At 42.8% G+C, this 26,600-nt stretch overlaps 2 protein-coding genes across 11 annotated transcripts in view; one reads left to right on the top strand and one right to left on the bottom strand.

Annotated features, from left to right (window-relative positions):
• Nucleotides 1–1,252: 1,252 nt before the first annotated feature.
• LOC125450360 (probable gluconokinase) lies at nucleotides 1,253–16,314 on the top strand. 7 transcript variants are annotated; one of them, XM_048526365.2, is made up of 5 exons: nucleotides 1,253–1,306; nucleotides 1,449–1,479; nucleotides 11,534–11,620; nucleotides 14,195–14,238; nucleotides 14,525–16,314. In XM_048526365.2, the coding sequence occupies exons 1-5, from the start codon at nucleotides 1,269–1,271 to the stop codon at nucleotides 14,871–14,873; spliced, it is 549 nt and encodes a 182-aa protein (XP_048382322.1). In that variant the 5' UTR covers nucleotides 1,253–1,268; the 3' UTR covers nucleotides 14,874–16,314. The 7 variants fall into 7 exon arrangements, with proteins under 7 accessions (XP_048382322.1, XP_048382314.1, XP_048382335.1 ...); XM_048526357.2 differs by having other exon boundaries at nucleotides 11,531–11,620; XM_048526378.2 differs by having other exon boundaries at nucleotides 1,270–1,302; nucleotides 11,531–11,620.
• Nucleotides 16,315–23,995: 7,681 nt separating this feature from the next.
• LOC125450989 (ubiquilin-1-like) overlaps nucleotides 23,996–26,600 on the bottom strand; it is a 52,531-nt gene continuing 49,926 nt past the window's right edge. For all 4 annotated transcript variants that reach the window (XM_048527554.2, XM_048527555.2, XM_048527556.2 and 1 more), the window contains exon 11: nucleotides 23,996–25,049. In XM_048527554.2, coding sequence (XP_048383511.1) covers nucleotides 24,891–25,049 — 159 coding nt within the window. In that variant the 3' untranslated portion in view covers nucleotides 23,996–24,890. The remainder of the gene's footprint in view (nucleotides 25,050–26,600) is intronic.

Raw genomic sequence — 26,600 nt, 5'->3', positions numbered from 1 at the left:
CCCAAGGTCTAGGAAGTGATCCACATTGTCTAGTGGCTCACAGTGAATCTTGATAGTTGGAGTGCAGTGTTGACTGGTGGGAGAAGGCTGATAGAGGACCTTTGTCTTTCAGCTATTTAACCTAAAGTCAATTCCCTTGCTTGCCACTGTGAACACATCAACAATAGTTTGGACAAAAAAGAAAAAAGAACTGCAGATGCTGGAAATCAGAAACAAAAACAGAAATTGCTTGAAAAACTCAGAGGGTCTGGCAGCATTTGAGGGGAGAAAGCAGAGTTAACATTTTAGACCCAGTGACTCTTCTTCAGATCAATAGTTTGGAGCTCAGTCTCTGAAAGTGTGCACAAACAAGTGTCGTCTGGACACCACGGCTCAACAACAGAGACTGGAGTTAAAAATCAAGAATAGAATCCCTAGAGTGATGGGCCATTTGTCCCATCAAGTCCACACCGACCCTCTGAAGATTGTTCCATCTAGACTCACCTGACATTCCCCCATGGTTTATCCATCTAACTTACACACCTCTGGACACTATTGGCAATTTAGCATAGCCTATTCACCTAACCTGTATATCTTTTGGACTATGTGAGGAAACTGGAACACCTTGAGGAAGCCCATGCCAACATGGGTAGAATGTGCAAATTCTACACTCACTCGAGAGTGCAATCACATGTGGGTCCCTGGTACGTGAGGGAACAGTGCTAACCACTGAGCCACCATGCCACCCCTATTATTCTAGGATGTTCCTGTGATTTAGTACCATCATCCTGGAGGTCCTTTAGGACGATCATTGTATTCCTAGAGAATGGCAGGGGAAGCCAAGTCAGACAGAACAATGCGGCTTGATTTGGAGTAGCTGTGCAATTAGTCAGCACATTATGGTGAGAAAAAGCTGGAGCAATCCTTGAAGGAGAATACCAAAGACTGTCTTGAGAACAGATCAAGGAGCAGCCAGCCAGCAGTCAAGTGGCCTGCTTGACGGTCACTGCGGATAAGAAAGCACTGGCTTAACACTACTGTCCCTCTGTTGAAGGGTTTTACACATGTTCGCAGCCATCTCTTCAGGGGATAGCTCTTGTCCCCTAACAGCCGTCCAACAGAATCTTGCTGCACGTTGTCTAAGCTAATTTATTGCTTAAGCCGGCCCAGGAAAAGGCAGGAACAGTTACACCTGACCAGCAAGAAACTATGATCTGCGACACTGCGCAGTCTCGGCTCCGGAGATCTCGTGATATGTGAGAGGGAGGGCGGGCGGAGGGATCTGGGAGATGATCGTAATCCTGATGGGGGTCAGCGGCAGTGGCAAGTGAGAGAGAAAAGGAAGGGAGCAAGCAAAGTAAAGGGGGATGGGGGTAAATGTGGGGTAAGAGGTGTGTAGGGGGGTGGAATGATGCAAAAGGTGATATGTATTGGGAAAACAGCCTTTCATTATGTTCGTTCTCTCCTAGGACCGCCGTGGGCTCACGTCTCGCAAATAAGGTACGACTCATTTGTTGTGAATGAAATGATATTCTTCTTTTACTTTACAGTAAAGGCTTTTGTCTTAATTCATCTTTTATTTTCTTCCGGAGGCAAGTCTCTCGAAGCAACTGATTGTAGGCAATAAAACATTGCTGCAGGGAGAAAAGAAAGTGATAAGTTTAGCCTGGATATTCCATCGGCCAGTTGGGAGCAGAGCAGAACCGGAGTTAAACTCCGGGAATTGCCCAGTAAATAGGGGAGTCTGCAGGGCAATTCATCTTTACCTGATCTCTTCGAAAGAATCCATTAAAAGCAGATGAAAATCAAATTATCCAGGAAAAGTTAGAGGATTGAAAATCTAGTCTGCCCCCTGGGTGACATTAAGTTGTCTCTCCTTCCAAGCAACAACAAACCCCTCTACCCCTTACACATACCACGGATTTCTGACGACTACAGTTCCCTGACCACATCACCCCGGTCCGACACGATTCTGGAACCCTGGCCCTTTTAACAGGCTGCCGCCCTATAGCCCCACTACTGCCATTCACAGCAGCTGTCAAGCTTTCTGACGGTGCATTAAAAACTCAGAACATGGCTGACTAACTGCTGTATAGGGATAATGGGAACTGCAGATGCTGGAGAATCCAAGATAATAAAGTGTGAAGCTGGATGAACACAGCAGGCCAAGCAGCATCTCAGGAGCATATATGCTGTGTAGGGAGTCATGGTTGAACTGTTGAGTGTGGATCGGTGGTGATTGAACAGGGGCGTTGTGTGTGTGTGTGTGTGTGTGTGTGTGGTGGGGGGGGGGGGGGGGGGAGGGTCTTGTAGTTTGGGACGTGGGGCTGCTGAGTGAGTGAATAAGAAGGGTGGTTGATGGAGTGGTTGAAACCTACATGAAATAATGTTGTCACAAAAGTATAGTAAAATCATTTCCATAAACTTCAATATACCAAATGTTAAATGTCCTTTCGATGGTGTTTTTCATCTTGTTGATGTTTGAGATCATGTTAATTTCCAAGTTTTTGTTTTTATCCTTTAATGGAATTTGGGCATTGGTGGCAAGACCAGCCTTTGCCCATCCTTAATTATCAAGAATGTGATGGTGAGTTAAGATGGCATCTTAGTGGGAAATAGTTTATGAAGCCCTACCTATCATGCTGTTTTGCTTCACTTCATGTAGGTAATCCAGCAAAATCATATTAGGGTCATAGGGACTTTTTTTGTGCTGTAGATCTATTGGAGCTCATCATGTGCACCCTGGTCAAGGTACCACCTGTTTTAATCCTATTTTTCAGCACTTGGACCAGTGCCTTGTATGCTTTGGCATCACAAGTGCGTATCTAAATACTAATTATATTATATGAGAACTTGTGCCTCTACCACCCTTGCAAGCATTGAGTTCCAGATTCCCACTGCCCTGTGTGTGAAAGGTCTTATCTCTCATTTCTTCTAAACCTGTGCCCCTGGCTATTGATCCCTCCATGTAAGGGGAAAAGTTTCTTCCTGTCTACCCCATCTATGCCCCTCAATTTTATGCATCTCAATTATGTCCTCTCTCCATTTCTTCTGCTCCAAGGAAAGCAGTCGTCTGCCCAATCTCTCTTCATAACTGAACTCTACAACCCAGGCAAAATCCTGGTGAATCTCCTTTTACACCCTTTTCAGTGCTCCCACGTCCTTTCTGTTGTTTATACTTACTTCATCTGTTACATGCACTAACTGCATTGGACACAAATGCTGAGGTCACTTTAGTGACTTAATACAAGTTGAGTGAATACCAAGGACAACATGGCTACCACCTGTGGGCAGAAGTAGCCAGCAACCTGACCTGGCCACAAGAAGCCTCCCCTGGGCTATGATGCCAACATAAGGCACTGTGTTGCTGACGAGTCAGGAGGCAAAGTGAATACTAGGGCCCCGTCTGGAATGGGACGCAGGCCAGCACCAAGAGCAGGGAGTAGAGGAGCACAGGAGCTGAAGGCCTTAAATAGTCACCGCCTCTCTGCTCGCTGCAGAGTTTGAGTTGCCCTACTTGGAGCTAGGTAGGGCCCCCAACATGGCTAACACATCCAAAAATGCTATTTCCTTCTGTTGCTTCTGTGGCATGTGTCTTGATGGAGTGTGCCTTTGCTCCTTGAGCCACCAGGTGGTGGCATTCACATTAAATGTGTGGCCTAACACAAGTGTGTAATAAGAAAAAAGATTGAGGTAAAACTAGCGTTTTCCATCCACTTGATGCCTGTTTGGTAGTCCTTAATGTGCTGTAAACATCGTAACAGCTCTTTATTGAACAGTGCAATCAAAGAGCTGATTGTGTGTTTCAGCCTAGTCTGACTGTCATTTCGTGATTATCAGTTAAATTCAGTGTTTGTAGCCATAACCTTATTTCGTAAAGTCATCTTTGTCTTCCACTGCTGATAATTTTATAGGAAGAAATAATTAATTCCCAGAATGTGCACCCAGCACCTAGAGAATTACAACACGAGGTTATTCAGCTCTTTGTGTCTTTGCTAACTCTTTGCAAGAAATATTCAAAACTATTTCCATTTGCCCACTCTTTCCCTTAAAGTTGCAGCTGCTGTTGCTGTCTGCCTCAATCTCAAGTGCTCTAACCTTAAGGCTACTGACCTAGTGCTAGGATGTGAGATTAAAATGGGTGGAATAGGTATGATCACTGGTGCCTTCCTATGCAGTAAATTTTCTTTGCTTTTTAAATAATCCTTAAACAAGTTAACCCCTAGTAGGGCACTGTAACAAAAAAATAGAAAACAAATGATCAATGGCAAATGTAGAACTGTAACAGAGACATAACTTCTCTATGGCGACAGTGTCATGATGCCCTAGAACTCAAAAACATTCTCTTAAGTAGCATCTGTCAAGATGTGTTAAGTCAAATCTGCTTCTCATTCAGCTAAAGTCCTTAAGTGTGCTTTTTGTACTATTCCTGTTAATTTGCCTTACTTTAAATAATAAAACCATTTACTCAGATTTAGTGTTAAATGAATTGAATTTTAATTGTTTAATCCTTAAAGATTGATTTTTTTTTCTCAAATTGGATTGTACAATTTTCTACTAAATCTGTAAGATTTTAAAATATGCAGTACAATCAACTAATTCTTTCCTGTGAAGTTGTAATAAGTAGTCTGTAGATCAGATACAGTGAATCACTTTAATCTAACTCTGGTTGTTTAAAATCATGGCTGCAATTTTTAAGCTGCATTGGACAGTCCACCTAAAGGCTATGTTCAAATATGATAAACTGTATTTTACCGTTTCCCGGAGATGATAAGAAGGACAAATAATTGGACAAGTTGGCTCAGGAGAGAAAATCGCCTACTTCCCAATACCTGACCAAATTTTAGGTGAGTTGATCCATGAGGAACCTTCTGGATCTGTTGCCAGTTAAGGCTCTTATGTGGTCAATTGACAGCCAGCTAAGAGCCATAACACACTGCCTTCCCGATCAGTTTCCTCTCTGACAGGTAAGAAAGTTGGCTAGTTTTTCGACTGGAAGGCAGTGGTGACCTATCAGGCTATCTTGCGGCATAGGGGTAGAGTTTTTGTGTACATTTAAAGCTGTGTGTGTGTGTGTGTGTGTGTGTGTGTGTGTGTGTGTGTGTGTGTGTGTGTGTGTGATTCTTGATCAATAGGAGAGATCAAGGGTAATGGGAAAGTGGACATGAGGAATGTCAGATCAGCCACAATCCTATTGATAGATGAAGCAGGCGTGAGGGGCCGAATGGCCTACTTCTGTTCCTGTTTGTTACGGTCTCTGGCCTTATTTCCAAAATGACATTGGTACTGAAAGACCGTAGCAAAAACTAGAGACTGACAAAGTAAATTTAAATAAGAAAATTGAGATCTTGTGAAAGTGTTGAGCATTACTTTACCTTATTGTAACGTCCTATTTTGTAGCTGTGTGTAGAAGTGGAATGCTGTTGTGTAAGGTGGGTCCCCTCTATCTGTCCAAAGAAGGCTACAGCAAACCCAAGAGACTTTTTAAAAAAAAAACTCTGGATATTGCAAAATGTTAAAAATATGAAGTCCTACATGGCCAATTCTCTGATTTCACCTTTACACTCTATTACATTTTAAAACTTGGACTGCTGATGATGATCTTTGTTGATTCAGAGCACCTTTGATATTCAGCTTGGTCAGAAGATTAAGTTGAGGGACAGTGTAGCAATGCAGTTTGTGCATGATGGCCATATTCTGTGTGCTGAATAGTCTGTCTTCCTGCCCACTCAAATGAGCAGGGATAATTTTGGGATGGTGAACAGAAGTAGAAAGCTTAGTGATTTGCTAGAAAAAAATCTGTTTCATTGTAATTGTGCATTGTAAGGTTCATGTGGCATAATGGAATTAGAATTCTACAAAAACTTTGATACTGACACAACACGTTTTGATGTTGGTTTTTTTAAGTATTTGTCAAAAAATGGAGTGAACACAATATGCTAAGAAACTAAAGCAACAGAATTCAAAGGATACTCTTTTGAAGAAGCTGTTAAAAGTGGGGTTCAATGTAGTAAGATAGATGTTTCCAGAATAAAGCAAAGGTCATAACAGCTAAGGAGAAGCAAAAGGGATGATGACAGGATGATGTTGAGAGTTGTAAGTTGGCCAAAGTTGGAAGAATGAAAGGTGCCAGCTTGGATGTTGGGCAGGAGGAAGTTCTAAAGATAAGAGTGAGAACATTCCAAACAAGAAAATGTTCAAAACAGTGCATTCTGTATAGGGAATATTGCTGGATTTAGTCAATGCAGAGGTGATGGATATATGGGACTGGGAATATCGACTGGAGAAATTGGTAGAGATTTTAAATGTACAGGAGTTGAACTTCTAAATTATTGAAAAGAATCCACTGAGGGAAAGGCTGTAGGTGATAATTGCGGGCAGGTTTCAGTGGTTATGGGTGAAGTCAGGTCAGAAGTGGATGATGGTACAGTATTGAAAGTAGTTGTTCCTTTTATTCATTCACTGGATGAGGATGTCGCTGGCTGGGCAGTATTTATTGCCTATCCTGATTGCCCAGTGGGTAGTTAAGAGTCAACCACATTGCTGTGGGTCCAGAGTCACATGTAGGTCAAACCAGGTAAGAATGGCAGTTTCCTTCCCTCAGGGACATCAGTGAACCAGATGGGGTTTTTCTGAAAATGGATGATGGATTCATAGTCATCATTAGACTCTTAATTCCACATTTATTGAATGCAAATTGTACCATCTGCTGCAGCAGGATTCAAACTTGGGTCCCCAGAACATTTATCTGGGTCTGTGGATTAACTGTCCAGCGATTAATATAAGTAGGTTATCAACACTTGCCATCTTTCCCCCCACCCCCATTGATCTTTGAGATATTTAGAAGGTTTGAAGGCCAAAGTGAATATGCTAAGGCTGCACACCACCATGTTAAGTTGGAAAAGATCAGGCAAACGCCCATGACAGTATCTGGCTCACAGTACAAAAGCAGTTGTGTAATTCAAAATGCTGGTAAAGTAAGAGCTGGAGCTGTTATGGTAGCTGATCTCTCTGCTTTTAGAGAATCCCCAAACAGCGGTATGAGCAGAATTAATTTGGACACCGTATTAATTGTGTTGCCTCCCAGGTGCCAGGGTTCGTGATGTCTCTGATCGTGTTTTTGGGATCCTTAAAGGGGAGGGGGAGCAGCCCCAAGTTGTGGTCCACACAGGCACCAACGACATAGGTAGGAAGAGAGATGAGGATTTAAGGCAGAAATTCAGGGAGCTAGGATGGAAGCTTAGAGCTAGGACGAACAGAGTTGTTGTCTCTGGTTTGTTGCCGGTGTCAAGCGGGAGCGAGGCGAGGGATAGGGAGAGAGAGGAGTTGGACACGTGGCTACAGGGATAGTGCAAGAGGGAGGGTTTTGGATTCTTGGATAATTAGGGCTCTTTCTGGGGTAGGTGGGACCTCTACAAGCAGGATGGTCTTCACTTGAACCAGAGGAGTACCAATATCCTGGGGAGGAAATTTGCTAAGGCTATTCGGGTGAGTTTAAACTAATTCAGCAGGCAGATGGGAACCAAAATTGTAGTTCAAGTATGGAAAAGGTTGAGAGTAGGGGGGTCCGAAATAAAGTTTCAGGTATGCAAGATGGCACCGGCAAGTAAGAAGTTGGATTGAAGTGTGTCTACTTCAACACCAGGAACTTCGGAATAAGGTGGGTGAACTTGCAGCATGGTTTGTACTTGGGACTTCGATGTTGTGGCCATTTCGGGGACGTGGATAGAGCAGGGACAGGAATGGTTGTTGTAGGTTCCGGGATTTAGATGTCTCAGTAAGAACAGAGAAGATGGTAAAAGAGGGAGACGTGTGGCATTGTTGGTCAAGGACAGTATTACAGTTGCAGAAAGGATGTTTGGGGACTTTTCAACTGAGGTAGTATGGGCTGAGGTTAGAAACAGGAAAGGAGAGGTCACCCTGTTGGGAGTTTTCTATAGGCCTCCGAATAGTTCCAGAGATGTAGAGAAAAAGGATAGCAAAGATGATTCTCGATAGGAGTGAGAGAGACAGGGTAGTTGTCATGGGGGACTTCAACTTTCCAAATATTGACTGGGAACACTATAGCTCGAGTACTATAGATGGGTCAGTTTTTGTCCTGTGTATGCAGGAGGGCTTCCTGACACAGTATGTAGACAGGCCAACGTGGGGCAAAGCCACATTAGATTTGGTACTGGGTAATGAGCCCGGCCAGGTGTTAGATTTGGAAGTAGGTGAGCACTTTGGTGACAGCGATCACAGTTCTGTTATGTTTAACTTTAGTGATGGAAAGGGATAGGCGTATACTACTGGGCAAGAGTTATAGCTGGGGGAAGGACAATTACGATGAGATTAGGCAAGATTTAGGGAGCATAGGATGGGAAAGGAAACTGCAGGGGATGGGCACGTTAGAAATGTGGAGCTTATTCAAGGAAAAGCTCCTGTGTGTCCGAGATAAGTATGTACCTGTCAGGCAGGGAGGAAGCTGTAGAGCGCGGGAGCCGTGGTTTACGAAGAAAGTGGAATCTCTGGTCAAGAGGAAGAAGAACTCTTATGTTAGGATGAGTTGTGAAGGCTCAGTTAGGGCGCTTGAGGGTGACAAGGTAGCCAGGAAAGACCTAAAGAGAGAGCTCAGAAGAGCCAGGAGGAGACATGAGAAGTTGTTGGCGGATAGGATCGGGCTAAACCCTAAGGCTTTCTATAGGCATTTTAAGGAATAAAAGAATGACGAGAGTAAGATTAGGTCCAACCAAGGATAGTAGTGGTAAGTTGTGTGTGGAGTCAGAGGAGATAGGGGAAGCATGAAATGAATATTTTTGACAGTATTCACTCTAGAAAATGACAATGTCAAGGAGAATACTGAGATACAGGCTACTAGACTAGGTGGGATTGAGGTTCACAAGGAAGAGGTATTAGAAATCCAACAGAGTGTGAAAATAGATAAGTCCCCTGAGCCGGATGGGATTTATCCTAGGATCCTCTGGGAAGCCAGGGAGGAGATTGCTGAGCCTTTGGCTTTGATCTTTAACTTGTCATTGTCTACAGGAATAGTGCCAGAAGACTGGGGGATAGCAAATGTGGTTTCCCTGTTCGAGAAGGGGACCAGTGAGCCTTACTTCAGTTGTTGGTAAAGTGTTGGAAAAGATGATAAGAAATAGGATTTATAATCATCTAGAAAAGAATAATTTGATTAGGAATAGTCAGCACGGTTTTGTGAAGGGTAAGTCGTGCCTCACAAACCTTATTGAGTTCTTTGAGAAGGTGACCAAACAGGTAGATGAGAGTAAACCGGTTGATGTGGTGTATATGGATTTCAGCAAGGCGTTTGATAAGGTTCCCCACAGTAGGCTATTGTACAAAATACAGAGGAATGGGATTGTGAGAGATATAGCAGTTTGGATCAGAACTTGGCTTGCTGAAAGAAGACAGAGGGTGGTGGTTGATGGGAAATGTTCATCCTGGAGTCCAGTTACTAGTGGTGTACCGCAAGGCTCGGTGTTGGGTCCACTGCTGTTTGTCATTTTTATGAACGACCTGGATGAGAGCGTAGAAGGATGGGTTAGTAAATTTGCAGACGACACTAAGGTCGGTGGAGTTGTGGATAGTGACGAAGGATGTTGTAGGTTGCAGAGAGACAGAGATAAGCTGCAGAGCTGGGCCGAGAGGTGGCAAATGGAGTTGAATGCGGACAAGTGTGAGGTGATGCACTTTGGTAGGAGTAACCAGAATGCAAAGTACTGGGCTAATGGTAAGATTCTTGGTAGTGTAGATGAGCAGAGAGATCTCGGTGACCATGTACACAGATCCTTGGAAGTTGCCACACAGGTTGACAGGGTTGTTAAGAAGGCATACAGTGTTTTAGCTTTTATTAATAGAGGGATCGAGTTCCGGAACCATGAGGTTATGCTGCAGCTGTACAAAACTCTGGTGCGGCCGCACTTGGAGTATTGTGTACAGTTCTGGTCAACGCATTATAAGAATGTGGAAGCTTTGGAAAGGGTGCAGAGGAGATTTACTAGGGTGTTGCCTGGTATGGAGGGAAGGTCTTACGAGGAAAGGCTGAGGATCTTGAGGCTGTTTTCGTTAGAGAGAAGAAGGTTGAGAGGTGACTTAATTGAGACATAGAAGATAATCAGAGGGTTAGATAGGGTGGATAGGGAGAGCCTTTTTCCTAGGATGGTGATGGCGAGCACAAGGGGGCATAGCTTTTAAAATTGATGGGCAAAAGATATAGGACAGATGTCAGAGGTAGCTTCTTTACTCAAAGTAGTAAGGGTATGGAACGCTTTGCCTGCAACAGTAGTAGATTCGCCAACTTTAGGTACATTTAAGTCGTCATTGGACAAGCGTATGGACGTACATGGAATAGTGTAGTTTAGATGGGCTTCAGATTGATATGACAGGTCGGCACAACATCGAGGGCCGAAGGGCCTGTACTGTGCTGTTATGTTCTATGTTCTAATTCTGAATAATTTTGACCCCTTGCCCATTGCATTGGTCACCTTTTGAGCACATGTTACCAGTTGCCACACTTCTGCCTGTTCTGTGCTGAAAAGAGACATCTTCCTTCAGTCTCTTCCCCTTCCCCTGCCTCCTCTGTGGAACAGCATCTTGTATTCAATTTGCATACTTGCACAGGGAGACCAGCGATCCTTTTCCAAATCCAGAATATTTTGTTTTTATAAGTTGATTTCTTTTCTCCTCTTCAGTGTTTTACAGCACTTTTTCTACTACTTCTACAACGAGCACAGATCATATATTGAGTTGTTTCATAACATTGCCCTTTTTCACTTTTTTAACCAGATGTGTACTCAAAGCATATTCATCTAACTCCATAGCCTCCTGAAAATAAATATGCACATAGCAGTACCTCTTCAATTTGTGTGTTAGCAAAAATTTACCAACAAGCCAACAGGTAACTTCACAGCTCTAATTTAGTGTTACACCAGTTTCAATTTAATATAAAAATTGAGAATCCATTCACATTTCTACAATCATTTATTTTGAAATTTGAAATATACTATTTACCATAATGCAAATGAAGTGGGCTCTCTGGCAGTTTCCCAGTTTAGACACTCAAGACCAGAATTCTTACTTTTCCCTAGTATTTAACTGATCTCTGCAAGTTATATCTGCCATTCCGAAGAGCTAGGCCTTGAAGTTCAGTTGGATATGTAGGTGCTTGTGGACAAAGTAGTGCAGTGCCTCGCTTTTGCCTTTTACACAATGGCTGACCAGGAAATTCTGCTCTTAACATTTTCCATCAGACATATTGGAAGAATTTCAGGCTGTTAACCAATCTTTTTGGCTATGTTGGAAGCACACCTTTCATGACCAACAAGTCCTCTCGTGGGACTGAAACTTGGAGCTTCTGGCCCAGAGGTAGGGATGTTACCCTTGCACCACAAGTCTTCAAGATATGTAGAGAAGATAAAACAAGACCAGATGACCAGATGCTTAAGCTTCTGTTGTTAGGTGAGGTAGAATAATAGTATTGTTTGTGGATGCATCTGTAGCTATCTTCCAAGATTTAAAGTAAAATTAATGTGTTCTGAGGTATTTTTCATTTCAGCAGTTGGGATGGAAATTTTGTGATGCCGATGACTACCATCCTAAAGAAAACAAAGAAAAAATGATGAACGGAATTCCACTGGATGATGAGGTATATTTAACTACCTTTATCCAATCACTCCTTGCATATTGGTGAAAGTACTGCTGTTGCTTATATCTTTACAAAATGAAAAGGTATTTGTATATAATATAGATGCAGTTACTGTGTATTTCTTGTCAAAGGATTTCCCAAGAAGATGCACTTATGAGGGTTACTGCCCTTTTTTGTTTGGGATTTTAATTTTGCTACTGTTTCTTCCTCTTAACTGAAATTTTATGAACTTTTAAGGTCTAACTTCTGAACGTAAAAGCACAAACTTGCCGTACATCTCTGTTCACTATTTTCTTCCACTTATTTACTGGATGTGGTCATGGCTCTAATACATTTTGATTCCACATGTTTTTCACATGGATGAGTCTGTACTAGTGTGATTTTTAAATGCATATAAACATTTTAAAAATGTTGTTACGCACAAAACAGTCTCCATCTGGACTGTAGTAGATTTTGCAAATGCCTTTTAGACCCAGTTGATAGGGCAAACCTATCAACTGGCTCTAAAAGCATTTGCAGAATCTACCACAGTCAAGATCTAGAACAATGTGACCGGCCAACTATAGTTGAAAACATCAATTTGGATTAGTAATCAGGTGAGGATTGAGATGATTTCTGATTCCAGGCATGGGCACAGATTCCAAGAGTAGAAGATTTTTCTGACGGGCCGCATTTGGAGTATCGTGCCCAGTTTTGGGCCCCGTATCTTAAGAAAGATGTATTGGCCCTGGAGCGGATTCAGAGGAGGTTCACAAGAATGGTCCTAGGAATGAAAAGCTTAATATGAGGAACTTTTGAGGACTCTAGAACGACACTCAGTGGAGTTTAGAAAGATGAGGGGGGGGGATCTAGTTGAAGCTTAGAATACTGAATGGCCTGGGCAGAGGGGCTGGTGAGAAGATGTTTCTGTTAGCAGGAGAGACTGGGACCCGAGAGCACGGCCTTAGAGTAAAGGGACAACCCTTTAGAATGGTAATAAGGAGAAATGTTTTCAGCCAGAGTGGTGAATCTATGGAATTCACTGTCACAGATGGCTGTGGAGACCAGGTCATTGAGTATATTTAAGACAGATAGGTTTTCGATTGTCAATGGAGTAAAGGGTTACAGGCAGAAAGCAGGAGAATGGGGTTGAGCAGCTTCTCTGCCATTCAGTCATGGCTGATCACACTCGATGGGTTGATGGCCTAACTTCTGCTCCTATGTCTTATGGCTAGGGAAACAGGCGGACCAAGTAGGTTGGGAAAAGGAATCCCTCTTGATCTGCTTGAAATACAAGCACCCCTTACTTCCCTTTTATTTCTTCCTCTTAGTTTCTCCCGATCTACTCTAATCAGACTTCATGATCTTAAACTTCTTTGATTGCATTAGCTTTCTTTCCCCTAACCTCTCCATTCTGTTCTCATAACTAAAGTTTGTTGTCCTTAAAACCATTTTTTTTGTAAGTCTTCTACATCTCCACACCTTTCCTATAGTGTGGCACCCAGAACTATAAAAAATAATGTAGCTGGGGACTAATCAGTGTCTTGTACAAATTCAGTATCACCTCCTTGCTCTTGTACTACTGCTTCTATTGATAAAGTCCAGGATACTGAATGTTTTATTAACTGATGTCACCACCTATCTTGGCATCTTCAGTAATTCATCCAAATCCCTGTGCTCCTGCACCCCGTTAAGTTCATCAGGAAAAGCAAGGTTCCCAATACCAACCCCTGGAGAACTTCACTACAAACCTTTCTCCAACCTGAAAAATATCTACTGACCCTTTCTATTTCCTATCCCTTGGCCAGTTTGTATCCAAGTTAGTATTGCTCCCTTCTATAACTTGAGATGTAACTTTGTCAATTATGTGGCATAATTTCAAATTTTTTTTTTGGAAGTCCACATGTACCGTATCAACATAATTACCGTCAACAATCCTTTCATTTACTTCTTCAAAAGATCACTTCCCCTTTGGATATCCATACTGAGTCTCCATAAATTAGCAAGCTTTTTCCCCATGTGGTTACTAATTCTAAAATTAAACTGACTGGCTTGTAACAACTGGACTTACGCTTACAATCTCTTGTTGAAATAAATTTCCTTTATAAAACAACATGTTTAAGACTATGTAATGTACCAGGTATAACAGCTTCATTGCAGTGAAGAATTAGAATGTGCTCTTGGTGCGAAATTAATGTAAAATACCTGGAACTGATGAGCAAATGGTACTGATGAAATTGTAATGACGGTTCTTTTAGCCATAAGCTTTTTCTTAAGTGGTGTCATGTTGTGGCACGGTCCTGAGGCACCCCTGGTTTTCAAAATCTCAGCTGGCAGTCAGAAGACAACTTGCTGGAATATGCAAAAATTGCAAGAATGCATTGACCTGAAGTCTGCTGTGTACCTTCTGGGAGGCAGTTGCAGTGATTTAGGAGAGCCATTTTACTTGATTATTACATTTTGTACTCAAACACTGCATGAAAACTTGAGAGAAAATAACATTTTCTGAATTTCTCCTTTTTATTGTTAAAGAAAATTTGTAAAAGTAGAAGTCATACCCTCCGAATTTCTAAGATTTTTTTCTGTTGGTCATAGGATAGAATCCCTTGGTTGTGCGCTTTGCATGAAATATTAATGAGGTAAACTGAAACTTTTAACCTTTCTGTCAAATAAACTAATAGACTTAAGTAATGGAGCCAAAATAGTCATTAATGTACTTTTCAATGGATATATTACTGATCAGATAAGTATTATGTAAATATTGGCTTTTATATGATAGGCTATTCATGCTTGAGCTTCAATCACGAGACTTAGTTTGGTACTGATGAAATTCTGTAATATATGGTGAAGCCTGATTGTAGATCGTATTTATTTGTAGATTTGAATTTTTAATTTGTGATGAATAACAGTTATATTTAACAATAGGGAAAAATCATTTGGAGAAAATGTGATCCTTGCTTGCTCTTCCCTGAAAAGAATGTATCGAAGAATTCTGACTGGTGAACAGAGCGCTGTCAACACAACTGTAACACGGGACCAGGAACAATCTCAACTTGGCTACAGCAATAACATCTTGTTTGTGTATCTTCATGGCCCTAAAGAATTGATTACTAAGAGGTTAGACAGTAGAAAAGGACATTTCATGTCACCTTCTTTGTTACAATCTCAGTTTGACACACTGGAACCACCAGAGGGGACTGAGAATTTCATTAACATTAGTATTGAGAACAGCATTTCAGATATAGTGACTGAGATTGAAAGACATTTAGGTTAGAATACACCTCCTCCCATCCACCTTCCTGCAAAAATTCCATCCCCTATTCCCAATTCCTTTGCCTCCGCTGCATCTGCTCTCAGGATGAGGCATTCCACTCCTGCACATCCCGGATGTCCTCGTTCTTCAAGGGCCACAACTACCCCCACCCCGGCAGTGGTCAAGAACGCCCTCAACTGTGTCTCCCGCATTTCCCGCACCTCATCCCTCACATCCCGCCCTCGCAATAACCGCCCCAGGAGAATCCCCCTAGTCCTCACATACCACCCTACCAACCTCTGGATACAACGCATCATCCTCCGACACTTCTGCCATCTACAATCCGACCCCACCACTAAAGAAGTTTTTCCCACCCCACCCTTGTCTGCCTTCCAGAGAGACCACTCTCTCCGCGACTCCCCTGTCTGCTCCACACTCCCCTCCAACCCCACCACACCCGGCACTTTTCCCTGCAACAGCAGGAAGTGCTACACCTGCCCCCACACCACCTCCCTCACCCCCATCCCAGGCCCCAAGATGACTTTCCACATCAAGCAGATGTTCACCTGCACATCTGCCAATGTGGTATACGGCATCTGCTGTACACGGTGTGGCTTCCTCTAGATTTGGGGAAACCAAGCGGAGGCTTGGGGACTGCTTTGCAGAACACCTACGCTTGGTTTGCAATAAACAATTGCACCTCCCAGTCGTGAACCATTTCGACTCCCCCCTCCCATTCCTTAGACAATGTGTCCATCCTGCGCCTCTTGCAGTGCCATAATGATGCCACCCATAGGTTGCAGGAACATTAACTCATATTCCGCTTGGGAACCCTGCAGCCCAATGGTATCAATGTGGATTTCATCAACTTCAAAATCTACCCTCCCCCCACTGCATCCCAAAACCAGCCCAGCTCATCCCCACCTCCCTAACCTGTTCTTCCTCTCACCTATCCCCTTCTCCCACCTCAAGCCGCACCTCCATTTCCTACCTACTAACCTCATCCTGCCCCCTTGACCTGTCCGTGCTCCCCGGACAGACCTATCCCATCCCTACCTCCCCACCCATACTCTCCTCTCCACCTATCTTCTCCTCTATCTATCTTCAGTCCACCTCTGCCTCTCCCTATTTATTCCAGAATCCTCTCCCCATCCCCCTTTTTCTGATGAAGGTTCTAGGCCAGAAACATCAGCTTTTGTGCTCCTGAGATGCTGCTTGGCCTGCTGTGTTCATCCAGCCCCACGCTTTGTTATCTTGGATTCGCCAGCATCTGCAGTTCCCATTATCTCTGATCATATTTTTGCATATTTGATTTGGCTTCAGATAGCAATAGATGTGTCTTTTTGCAACAACCAGCTTGAGGTGAATGAGTTAAATGTGTCTTAAAATGATAAATTCTTTAAATACATTTTTGTTTCAATTAAAACGTGTATTAAAATGTACAAAACAGTGAATCATACAACCCATATGTTTTGTGATCATCAATGCTGTTTTGATGTCTTAAATGCTTACCTCTTTGATACGATCAGGCAATTGAAAAAATAATTTTAACTGAAATGCACCAAGGGATGATCACCTCATTTGGATTGTACAACAGAACCCCCAGTAGTCAGCAGGAAATTGAGAAACAAATTTCTAAGTTTATCTGTATCTGGGGTGGTAATGGACTTTAACTTTTCAAATGTAGACTGGGACTGCTATTGTGTTAGGGGCTTGATGGAGAGGAATCTTTAAATGTGTACAAGAAAATTTTCTGCTTCAGATGGGCTGAGTCGTGGCTTATAGAGTTCATTTTAGATAACAGTGAAGTGCTGCATTTTGAAAAAGCAAATCAAAGCAGTACCTATCCCCTTAATGGTAAGAGATAGTAGGAACTGCTGATGCTGGAGAATCTGAGATAACAAGGTGTCAAGCTGGATGAGCATAGCAGACCGAGCAGGAAAGCTGATGTTTTGGGCCTAGACCCTCCTTCAGAAATGGGGGAGGAAAGGGGGCTCTGAAATAAATAGTGAGAGGGGGAGGTGATGGTAGAAGGTGAATGAGGAGCAGATAGGTGGAGAGAAGATGGACAGGTCACGGAGGCAGGGATGAAGCCATTAAAGTTGAGTGTGTGTAGGGAATTGGGATGGGGGTTGGTCAGTGAGGAGGGAGGGGTGGGTCAGTGGGAGGCAAGATGGACAAGTAAAGACGACAGGGACAAGATGGGCTGGCCTAGGGTGGGGAGATTTTGAAGCTTGTGAAGTCCCGATTAAGACCATTGGGTTGTAGGGAACCCAAGTGGAAAATGAGGTGCTGTTTCTCCAGCCTTCAGGTGCAAACTTCACACAGACAGTTGCCTGAGGGTAGAACGGAAGCCGGGTCCCTGGCGCTATAAGGCAGCAGTGCCAATCACTGAGCTACCATGCCACTGAAAAATTTCCTCTTGGGAAATCGGGCAGAGCACTGTCTGGAGTGTTACTGGGGGAGCACTTTGGGACCAGTGACCATAATTCTATTAGTTTTAAAACAGTTACAGGAAAGGATAAGCCTGGACCATAAGTTAAAGTTCTAAGTTGGGGCAATGTCAGTTTTGATGATATTAGACTGGATCTTTCAAAGTTGATTGGGGAAGGCTATTTGCAGGCAAAAGGAAGTCTGGCAAGTGGGAGGCAGGGAGTTCAGGGCTAGCATGTTCCTGTTAGTGGGAAGTATAAGGCTGGCAGGGGCAGGGCACACTGGATGATGAGACATATTAAGCCTCTGGACAACAAAAAGGGAGGCATATGTCACACACATACAGCTGGGATCAAGTGAATCCCTTAAGTGTAGGGAGTTTAGTAGTGCAATAACAAGGGAGATCAGAAAAATGAAAAGAGGACATGAGAGCTTTGACAGATAGGGTAAAAGGAGAATCCCAAGTGATTCTACAAATATAAGGGCAAAAGAGTAACTGAGAGAATAGCGCCCCTTGGACAGCCTCATTGGTCTTTGTGTGGAGCCACAAGAGAGGGGTGAGATCTTAAATTACTATTTCTCATTGGTAATTAAAGTGGAGAAAGACGTGGAAGTGAGGGAACGCAGGGAAATACATAGTGATATCTTGAGAAGAGTACATATTACAGGAAAGAAGGTGCTGGAGGTCTTAAAACACTAGACAACTGGGTGGCACCACAGTGCCAGGAACCTGGGTTTGAGTCCACCCTTGGGTGACTGCATGTGTGGAGTTTGCACATTCTCCCTGTGTCTGTGTGGGTTTCCTTTGGGTTTCATTTCACAGTTCAAAGACGTGCAGGTTAGGTGAATTGGTCATGCTAAATTGCCCAGTGTCCAGAGGTGTGCAGGCTAGCTAGATTAGCCATGGAGAATGCAGGATAACAGAGATAGAGAAGGGGTCTGGGTGTGATGCTCGGACGGTCAGCTTCCGCACCGTAGGGATTCTATAGTTGTAAATCCCTGGGACCTGATCAAGTGTATTCCAGGACAATGTGGGAAGCTAGGGGAGAAACTGTGTGAGCCCCTAGTGGAGATATTTGTATCATTGATTGCCACAGGTGAGATGTTGTGCCTCTAAGGCAAGCTGCAAGAAAAAGCCAGGGAACTACAGACTGGGGAGCCTAATATCAGTAAAGTGTAAGTTGTTGGAGGGGATTCTGAGAGACATGATCTTCAAGCAAGGTCTGATTAGAAAGAGTCAGCATAGCTTTGTGCATGAAAAATGGTGTCTCAAATTTTTTTTTTGAAGGGGTGACCAAGAAGATAGACGAAGGCAGAGTGGTAGTATTGTCTACATGGAGTTTAATTCAGCTTTCGACAAAGCTGTACATGGTAGACTGGTTAGTAAGATTAGATCACATGGGATCCGGGGAGAGCTAGCTAATTGGATACAAAATTGGTTTGATGATAGGAGACAGAGGATGGTGGTAGAGGGTTGTGGATCGGACTGGAGGCCTGTGACTAACACTGTACCACAAAGATTGGTGCTAGGTACATTGTTGTTTTATATAAATGATTTGGATGAGAATATAGGAGGCATAGTTACTAAGTTGCAGCTAACACCAAAATTGGTGGTGTAGTAGACAATGAAGAAGGTTATCTAAGAGTACAACAAGATCTTGATCAAAAAGGCCATTGGGCCTAAGAATAGCAGATGAGTTTAAGTCAGATAAATGTGAGGTTTTGCATTTTGGTGAGATAAAGTAGGGCAGGACTTAGACAGCGGGGGGCAGAGTTCAAGAGTGTGTTGCTGAACAGAGACCTAATGGTACAGATACACGGTTTCCTGAAAATGGGGATGCAGGTAGACAGGGTGGCATTTGGCACACTTGCCTTCAAATCAGAGCATTGAGTACAGATATTGGGATGTCATACATATGTCATATTACAGTTGTACACGATGTTCGTATGCCCACTTTTGGAGTACTGTGCGCTGTTCTGGTTGGCCTGCTACAGGAAGCATTTTATTATGTTAGCATTTTAGCATGTTATTAAACTGAAAATGAGAGCAAAATAGATTTAAAAGGATGTTGTTGAGACTGGAAGGTTGGAGTTATAAGGACAGTTTGGATAGGCTGAGACTTTTCTCCCCTAAGGCGTACAAGGCTGAGGAGTGATCTTATAAAGGTTTATAGAAATCATGACGGGATTAAATAATGTGACTAGCCAAGGGCTTTTCCCCAGGGTAGGGGTTTCTAAAACTAGTGGGCATAGTTTAAGGTGAGAGGGGAAAAATTTAAAAAGAAACCTGAAGGGCAGTTTTTTCCACAGAGGGTGGTGCGTATATGGAACCAGCTGCCGGAGGAAGTGGTAGCGGTGGGTACAATTACAACATTTAAAAGACATTTGGTCATGTAAGTGGAAAGAGGTTGAGGGGGATTTGGTCCAGAGACGGGGATTAGTTCAGCATGAACGAATTGGGCCTTTTTTCCGTGCCAAATGACTATGACATAGCAGCATCCATGAAAATCATTAACTTCCAGAAACACTGAAAGAAAAACAGGAAATCACGGTAATCCTACAGCGGTCAACTTGAGGATCTGTTACACAAAAGGCATTAAAGTATCTACAGAAAATCACAGTACAGTGTAATCTTACGCAGCTGTCCCCAACCTCCTCAGTATCAAGGCACACTTCAATGAGATAATTCCATAAAACATCCACTTTTTTTCAGCTACAGTGATTGCTGGCGAATATCACATTTACCATGGTTACAGCCTCACTAAAGATTTGCACCATTGTGCATGCGACGAGCTAAAGAAGGATCAAAAGCACTTATATTTTAAATCTACCATCAGATGCACTATTTTCAACTGCAAGCACAGACGTTTTCAAAATCTGCTCAACTCTAATTTTCATAAACAATGGATCAGAGCAAAAAGAGTAAATTTACTCCACACGCTAATGGGAAACTTGGGCCTGCCAGCATCTGCAGAGAATTTTGATCCAGAGAGGAACTGATGAGGACCATCAACAAATCTTGCTGCACTGACAAGCTTGTTGTTCGTCATGTATGTCAGTATTGAAAAAGCTAATGTCTTTTGCAGTACCTCCTTGACAACATTTTATCAATTTACTGTTTAACTATTATCAAAGAGTGGAATTTTGTCAAGCTCTTTTGCAGCATCAGCTCCTAATATCACACCTACAATTTTTATTTACAAGCAGACATTATTAATGTCTCGACAATGGTACAGAACTTCTTTGATTTTGCTACATGCTTAGCCATCAGGTGACTAGTCTTGAGCTTTATCCAAGGGCGTGCACACACACACACCATCAGATTATGAGTCTGCTTGATGTTTTGATCACTCAAGCTTTGAAATACTGTGTGTATTTGTTCCCCAGCGATGTAGGTTTCATCTGTAAATAACATCTTCAACCTACTTGGTACCATCCCAGTGTTTGCTATCTTCTCTTTCAAGACAAGACATTCAGGTAAGGGACATGACACCTACTGCTCCTTTCCCTGTCCACATTTTTATAAATCAGACCATAAGGCTGTGGTCCTTCTCCTGGCTTACAAGCAGAAACTGAAGCATGAGAAACCCAGAAAGTTATACGTTGCTGGTCATCTCCTATGTGACTGTCTGGAGTTGGGGGACTGGTCCATGTTCAAGAACTGAGAGGCCAACCTAAAATGGGCATGCCACTACTGTCGCAGACTTCATCAGCAAGTGTGTAGAGGCCTGTGTGCCAAAAAAGTTAATATCAGTGTTCCCCAACTAGAAACACAGATGAAACGAAGATCCACTCCCTTACAAAGTCCAGATCTGAGGCATTCAAGTTGGGTGACCCTGACCTATTCGAAAAATCTAGGTACGACCTTCACTAAGCCATCAGGGGCAACAAGAGACTGCACCAGACTAAACCAGGGTCCCGACTAACTGCACAAATACACGTCGACTGCAGCAAGGCTTACAAGATATGACAGGTTAGAAAGTTGAGTAGAATCACTGACAACAGTGCGTCTCTCCCTGATCTGCTCAATGCATTCTATGCTCATTTTGAACAGAAGGTCAGTGAAATGATGTCACCAGCCCTGAGAGCCTTGGTGCAGTTGTGACACTCAGTCACTGCTGCAGACGTTATATCAGCCTTCTTGGGAGTGAACCCACAGAAAGAAACTGGCCCAGAAAGAGTCCCTGGGCATGCACTCAGTTCCTGCACAGACCAGCTGGCAGGAATATTTGGAAACATCTTTAACCTCTCCTTAGTGCTCCTCTTGAAACAGGTGGGAGTAGTATTATCTCTGTGCCAAAGCCCAATCAGGCAAAGTGCCTTAATGACTACTGCCCAGTGGCTCTGACATCCATTACGAAGTGCTTCAAAAGGTTAATAACTGCACATATCAACTTCAGCCTCCCAGAATGCCTTGATTAGCTATAATGCCTACTATCACAATGAGTCCACCATAAACACCAACACCTTGGTACTATATTCATCCCTGGAATGTCTGGATAACAAGGACACCTATAGCAGATTCCTATTGACTTTATCCCTGCCTTTACCATAATTCCAACAAAAATCATCTCCAATCTCAGAGATTTGATTCTGTTCCCCCCACCGCCACAAATGGATCATTGACTTCCTGACCCATGGGACCACAATCAGCAAAAACAGGCGACCACACCTCCTCCACAATAATCCTCAACACTGGTGTCTGCAAGGACAGGTACTCAGCCCTTACTTTACTCCTTATACACTCAGAACTGTGTGGCCAGATTCAGCTCCAAGTCCAGTTACAAATTTGCTGATGACACCACTGTAGTGGTAGGATCTTAAATAATGACAATACAGAAAGGAGAAACATAGCTCATTGGCATGGTGTAAGGATGGCATAACAATCTCTCCCTTGAAGTTAGCAAAATGAAGGAGCTGGTCATTAACTTCAGGAAGCTGAATGGAGGACATGCTTCTGTCTGTATCAATGGTGCTTCACATTATACAGCTGAGGAGGTGCACCAGAGAGGAGAAAATCACTCAAGTCTAGAGGGAAACTTTAGGATACTGTAATGTATTCCAAATATTTACAATACCCTCGAGCTTGTGCTCACATGCATTCTAGCAAACTTTTCCATTAAACCACACTATAGAACCAAGAGTGCGTTGAAACAAAGTTTGCTGTATTTTAAGTTTAGATAGTGGCAAAGTGCCCTGGAAGGAACCATTGCAAATTTGAGGGGCAGTTCTGAAGAAAATGGCCATCTCTAAACATCTTAGTTTTTTAAAAAATACTATTGCAATGCTATGAGAAAAGATTTAAAATACAGTGTACCACAAGTAACGGTGCTGTGTCCACTGATTTTTGTTATTTGTATTAATGATCTGGATGTGAATAGAGGAGGCATGGTTAATAAGTTTGCATGACACCAAAATTGGTGGTGTAGTGGACAGTGAAGGAGGTTATCTGAGTACAACACAACCTTATCAGATGGGCCATGGAGTGGCAGATGGAGTTTCATTTAGATAAATGTGAGGTGTTGCATTTTGGTAAGGAAAATTAGGGCAGCCAATGGTAGGGGAATGTTGCCAAACAAAGAGACCTTAGGGTACAGGTGCATACTTCTTTGAAGGTGGAGTTGCAGGTAAATAGAGTAATGAAGGCAGCATTTGGTACGCTTGCCTTTCATTGATCAGTGCATTAAGTGTAGGGGGTTTGGATGTCATGTTGTGGCTGTACAGGATATTGGTTAGGCCACTTCTGGAATACTAGTCTCCCTAGTATAAGAAAGACGTTGTTAAAGAATGTTGCTGGGGTTAGAGGGTTTGAGCTGTAGGAAGAGGCTGAATAGGCTGGGGTTATTTTCCCTGGATCATCAGAGGTTGAGGGGTCACCTTACAGAGGTTTATAAAAACATGAGGGACATGGATAGGATGAACAGCTAAGAACTTTTTCCCCAGGGTCTGGGAGACCAAATCTAGAGGGTGTGTCTGACTCTATTCACAATAATACCTCAGGCATTTTTCAGATAGATGTTGAGATCTTGTATAGAGAGAATTGGTTACAAATATAGTTGTAAAGGAATAAATGTTGTCTGCAGGAAAATATTTATTTTCCTCTCATGGATCATATTCACACTTACTTTACTGTTGGAAAGAAGTTTTTCCAAGGTTTAACACGAGATCTGCTGTCCCACTTCTGTATATGAACACCCTTGGAACTTCATAATTTGTGAACTAATCCAGAGGAGATCTACTAATGAATAAATAAGAAAATTCTTGCATCTAACAAATCTATCACACAAATGACATTGTGTTTTAGATCCAGAACAATTTGTTTCTAACTCAGTGCTTATCTAGTGGTTTAAAATGCATGTTAATGTTCCCTGATTGTTGACATCAATTTAGTAGTGATTACAGTTAACTTGATTTGCCTATATGACCTCAAAAGGGAATAATAAAGGTTGGCATTTACATTTGGAGGTGTGTTTTTTGGAGATTACTCATTCCATAATAACGTATACCAGCATTAAATCTAGAGAGATTTCATCCTGATAGCACAGATAATCAGTTTTTGCCTCTAATTAATTTTATGACAACTTTCAAAAGCTATTTCAAAAGAATGACAAGCTCCAGTATTACTGGACTATAAATCCTTAACAGGAATAGTTGAGAGATTCAATGACTTGCTTGTTAACAAAAGGCACAAAACAATTTTTTTTTAAATTCAGTTTAATGATCTGTGCACATAAGTAATTGCTGCTGATAAAAACTGACAGATTAAATATTTTGTACAAGGCAGTTCTGAGAAATAATTAGATTAATCTTACAAGTGACACTCAATAAAAAGTGACACTTCAAGTTATAATGCACATACAGTATGCTTGGATTTTACTGGCCAAAGCCAATCTGCTGTAGTTGTAAGCACACAGTTTAGAATAAGGTGCTCATTAAAGCTGCACAAAGATTTGAAGTCATCCAGAATTAGGAAGCTCAAAACCACACTGCAATTGCATTCAACAAGACTAGAATGGTACTGAAATCTTTTTAGTGAAATAATATGCGATGAAGTACATTTTTATGCATTTCATTTCGTATATGAAGCAAATTAATAAATATTAAAGTTGGTGGTATCCTGCATTTAGTCTTTTTGATGCTATTTGCCTTAATGCATGCTTCAATCACGATATGCAATGGGCTGTCAGACACTGCGGCTTTGATCAGTTTCTTCTGCATCTCTTGCAAGTCTTTGTTCTATACAAATTGCTATCATGAGGCTACTGATTAGCTAGTTACTACTAGTTACTAGCTATTACAACAGGATTTGAGATTTAAACAGATTTTCAGGTCTGACCAAAAACTTATTCACATGACTCAAGTTTCTAAAAATTACAAATGAAATAAAGTTTTTATGCATGCAATATTTTGGCCTGACCCAAACAATCTCAATACTTATGTACTGTACAAATGCCTCTGCACTCATTTATAATGTCATTTCCTCTATTGCCAACTACAAGACTGAACCTCAGAAGTCAAGCTGAAAAGAGCATTTTGCTTTTAAAGATTTAAATGCTGATATATCAAAAATAAATTACAATTTCTTTGCAAGCTGGGGAACGTTTGCTAAGATGGTTGAGAACCCAATAGCCTTTCAATGGCTGCATTGACATCTCCACCCGTTGCTATTAGAGCTTGAAGATTGGCTTCATGATTCAGAAATCCCATTGCACTGAGCTGATCAAGTTGCTGCTGAAACTGTACCTCTGGATTCGGCGTCAGAGTCTGCTCAGCAATGACATGTAAAAGATGAAATGAAAAAAATGTCACTGGGTATTCTCTATTCATAATAAACAGAAGAGTCCTTCACAGATCTGCAGGTGTCTATCTTCAGAAGTATGCACTGACAATGAACGTTGACAGATTATATGATGGAGTGCACTGTAATCAATGTAAACTGGTCTTCTGCCAATGAATAACTCCACATTTTTAAACTAGTAGTCATGGAACTGTAGCTCAGTAGTAACACTGCAGGTTCAAGTCCCATCCAGAACCCTCAAAATATTTTGAACTTAGAATATGACCAAAACAAAAATAATGTAGAACAGAATAAAACCAAAACAGTATTTATTCAAATGCACCTACACAGGCCCCAAACCCCACCTCTTCCTCCGTTACATTGATGACTGTATCGGCGCCCCACAGGAGCTCGAACAGTTCATCCACTTCACCAACACCTTCCACCCCAACCTTCAGTTCATATGGGCCATCTCCAGCACATCCCTCACCTTCCTGGACCTCTCAGTCTCCATCTCAGACAACCAGCTTGTAACTGATGTCCATTTCAAGCCCACCGACTCCCACAGCTACCAAGAATACACCTCCTCCCACCCACCCTCCTGCAAAAATTCCATCCCCTATTCCCAATTCCTCCGCCGCATCTGCTCCCACGATGAGGCATTCCACTCCCGCACATCCCAGATGTCCAAGTTCTTCAAGGACTGCAACTTTCCCCCCCACAGTGGTCGAGAACGCCCTTGACCGCGTCTCCCGCATTTCCCGCAACACATCCCTCACACCCCGCCCCCACCACAACCGCACAAAGAGGATCCCCCTCGTTCTCACACACCACCCCACCAACCTCCGGGATACAATGCATCATCCTCCGACATTTCCGCCATCTACAATCCGACCCCACCACCCAAGACATTTTTCCATCCCCACCCCTGTCTGCTTTCCGGAGAGATCACTCTCTCCGTGATTCCCTTGTTCGCGCCACACTGCCCTCCAACCCCACCACACCTGGCACCTTCCCCTGCAACCGCAGGAAATGCTACACTTGCCCCCACACCTCCTCCCTCACCCCTATCCCAGGCCCCAAAATGACTTTCCACATTGGCAGATGTGCAGGTGAACCTCTGCTTAATGTGGCATACTGCATCCACTGCACCCGGTGTGCCTTCCTCTACATTGGGGAAACCAAGCGGAGGCTTGGGGACCGCTTTGCAGAACACCTCCGTTCGGTTCACAATAAACAACTGCACCTCCCAGTCGCAAACCATTTCCACTCCCCCTCCCATTCTTTAGATGACATGTCCATCATGGGCCTCTTGCAGTGCCACCCGAAGGTTGCAGGAACAGCAACTCATATTCCACTTGGGAACCCTGCAGCCCAATGGTATCAATGTGGACTTCACCAGCTTTAAAAATCTCCCCTTCCCCCACCGCATCCCAAAACCAGCCCAGTTCGTCCCCTCCCCCCACTGCACCACACAACCAGTCCAGCTCTTCCCCTCCACCCACTGCATCCCAAAATCAGTCCAACCAGTCTCTGCC

Source organism: Stegostoma tigrinum, chromosome 3 (assembly GCF_030684315.1).
Source record: "Stegostoma tigrinum isolate sSteTig4 chromosome 3, sSteTig4.hap1, whole genome shotgun sequence".
NCBI lineage: Eukaryota > Metazoa > Chordata > Chondrichthyes > Orectolobiformes > Stegostomatidae > Stegostoma > Stegostoma tigrinum.
The sequence above is the reverse complement of the archived record's forward strand: the minus strand, read 5'-3'. Positions and strand labels throughout refer to the sequence as shown.

Coding starts and splice junctions, on each gene's coding strand:
- LOC125450360 (XM_048526342.2), top strand. CDS start 1,405: ATGTATTGGGAAAACAGCCTTTCATTATGTTCGTTCTCTCCTAGGACC. Junction 11,621..14,194: donor GAATTCCACTGGATGATGAG/GTATATTTAACT, acceptor TGTTGGTCATAG/GATAGAATCCCTTGGTTGTG. Junction 14,239..14,524: donor TTGCATGAAATATTAATGAG/GTAAACTGAAAC, acceptor ATTTAACAATAG/GGAAAAATCATTTGGAGAAA.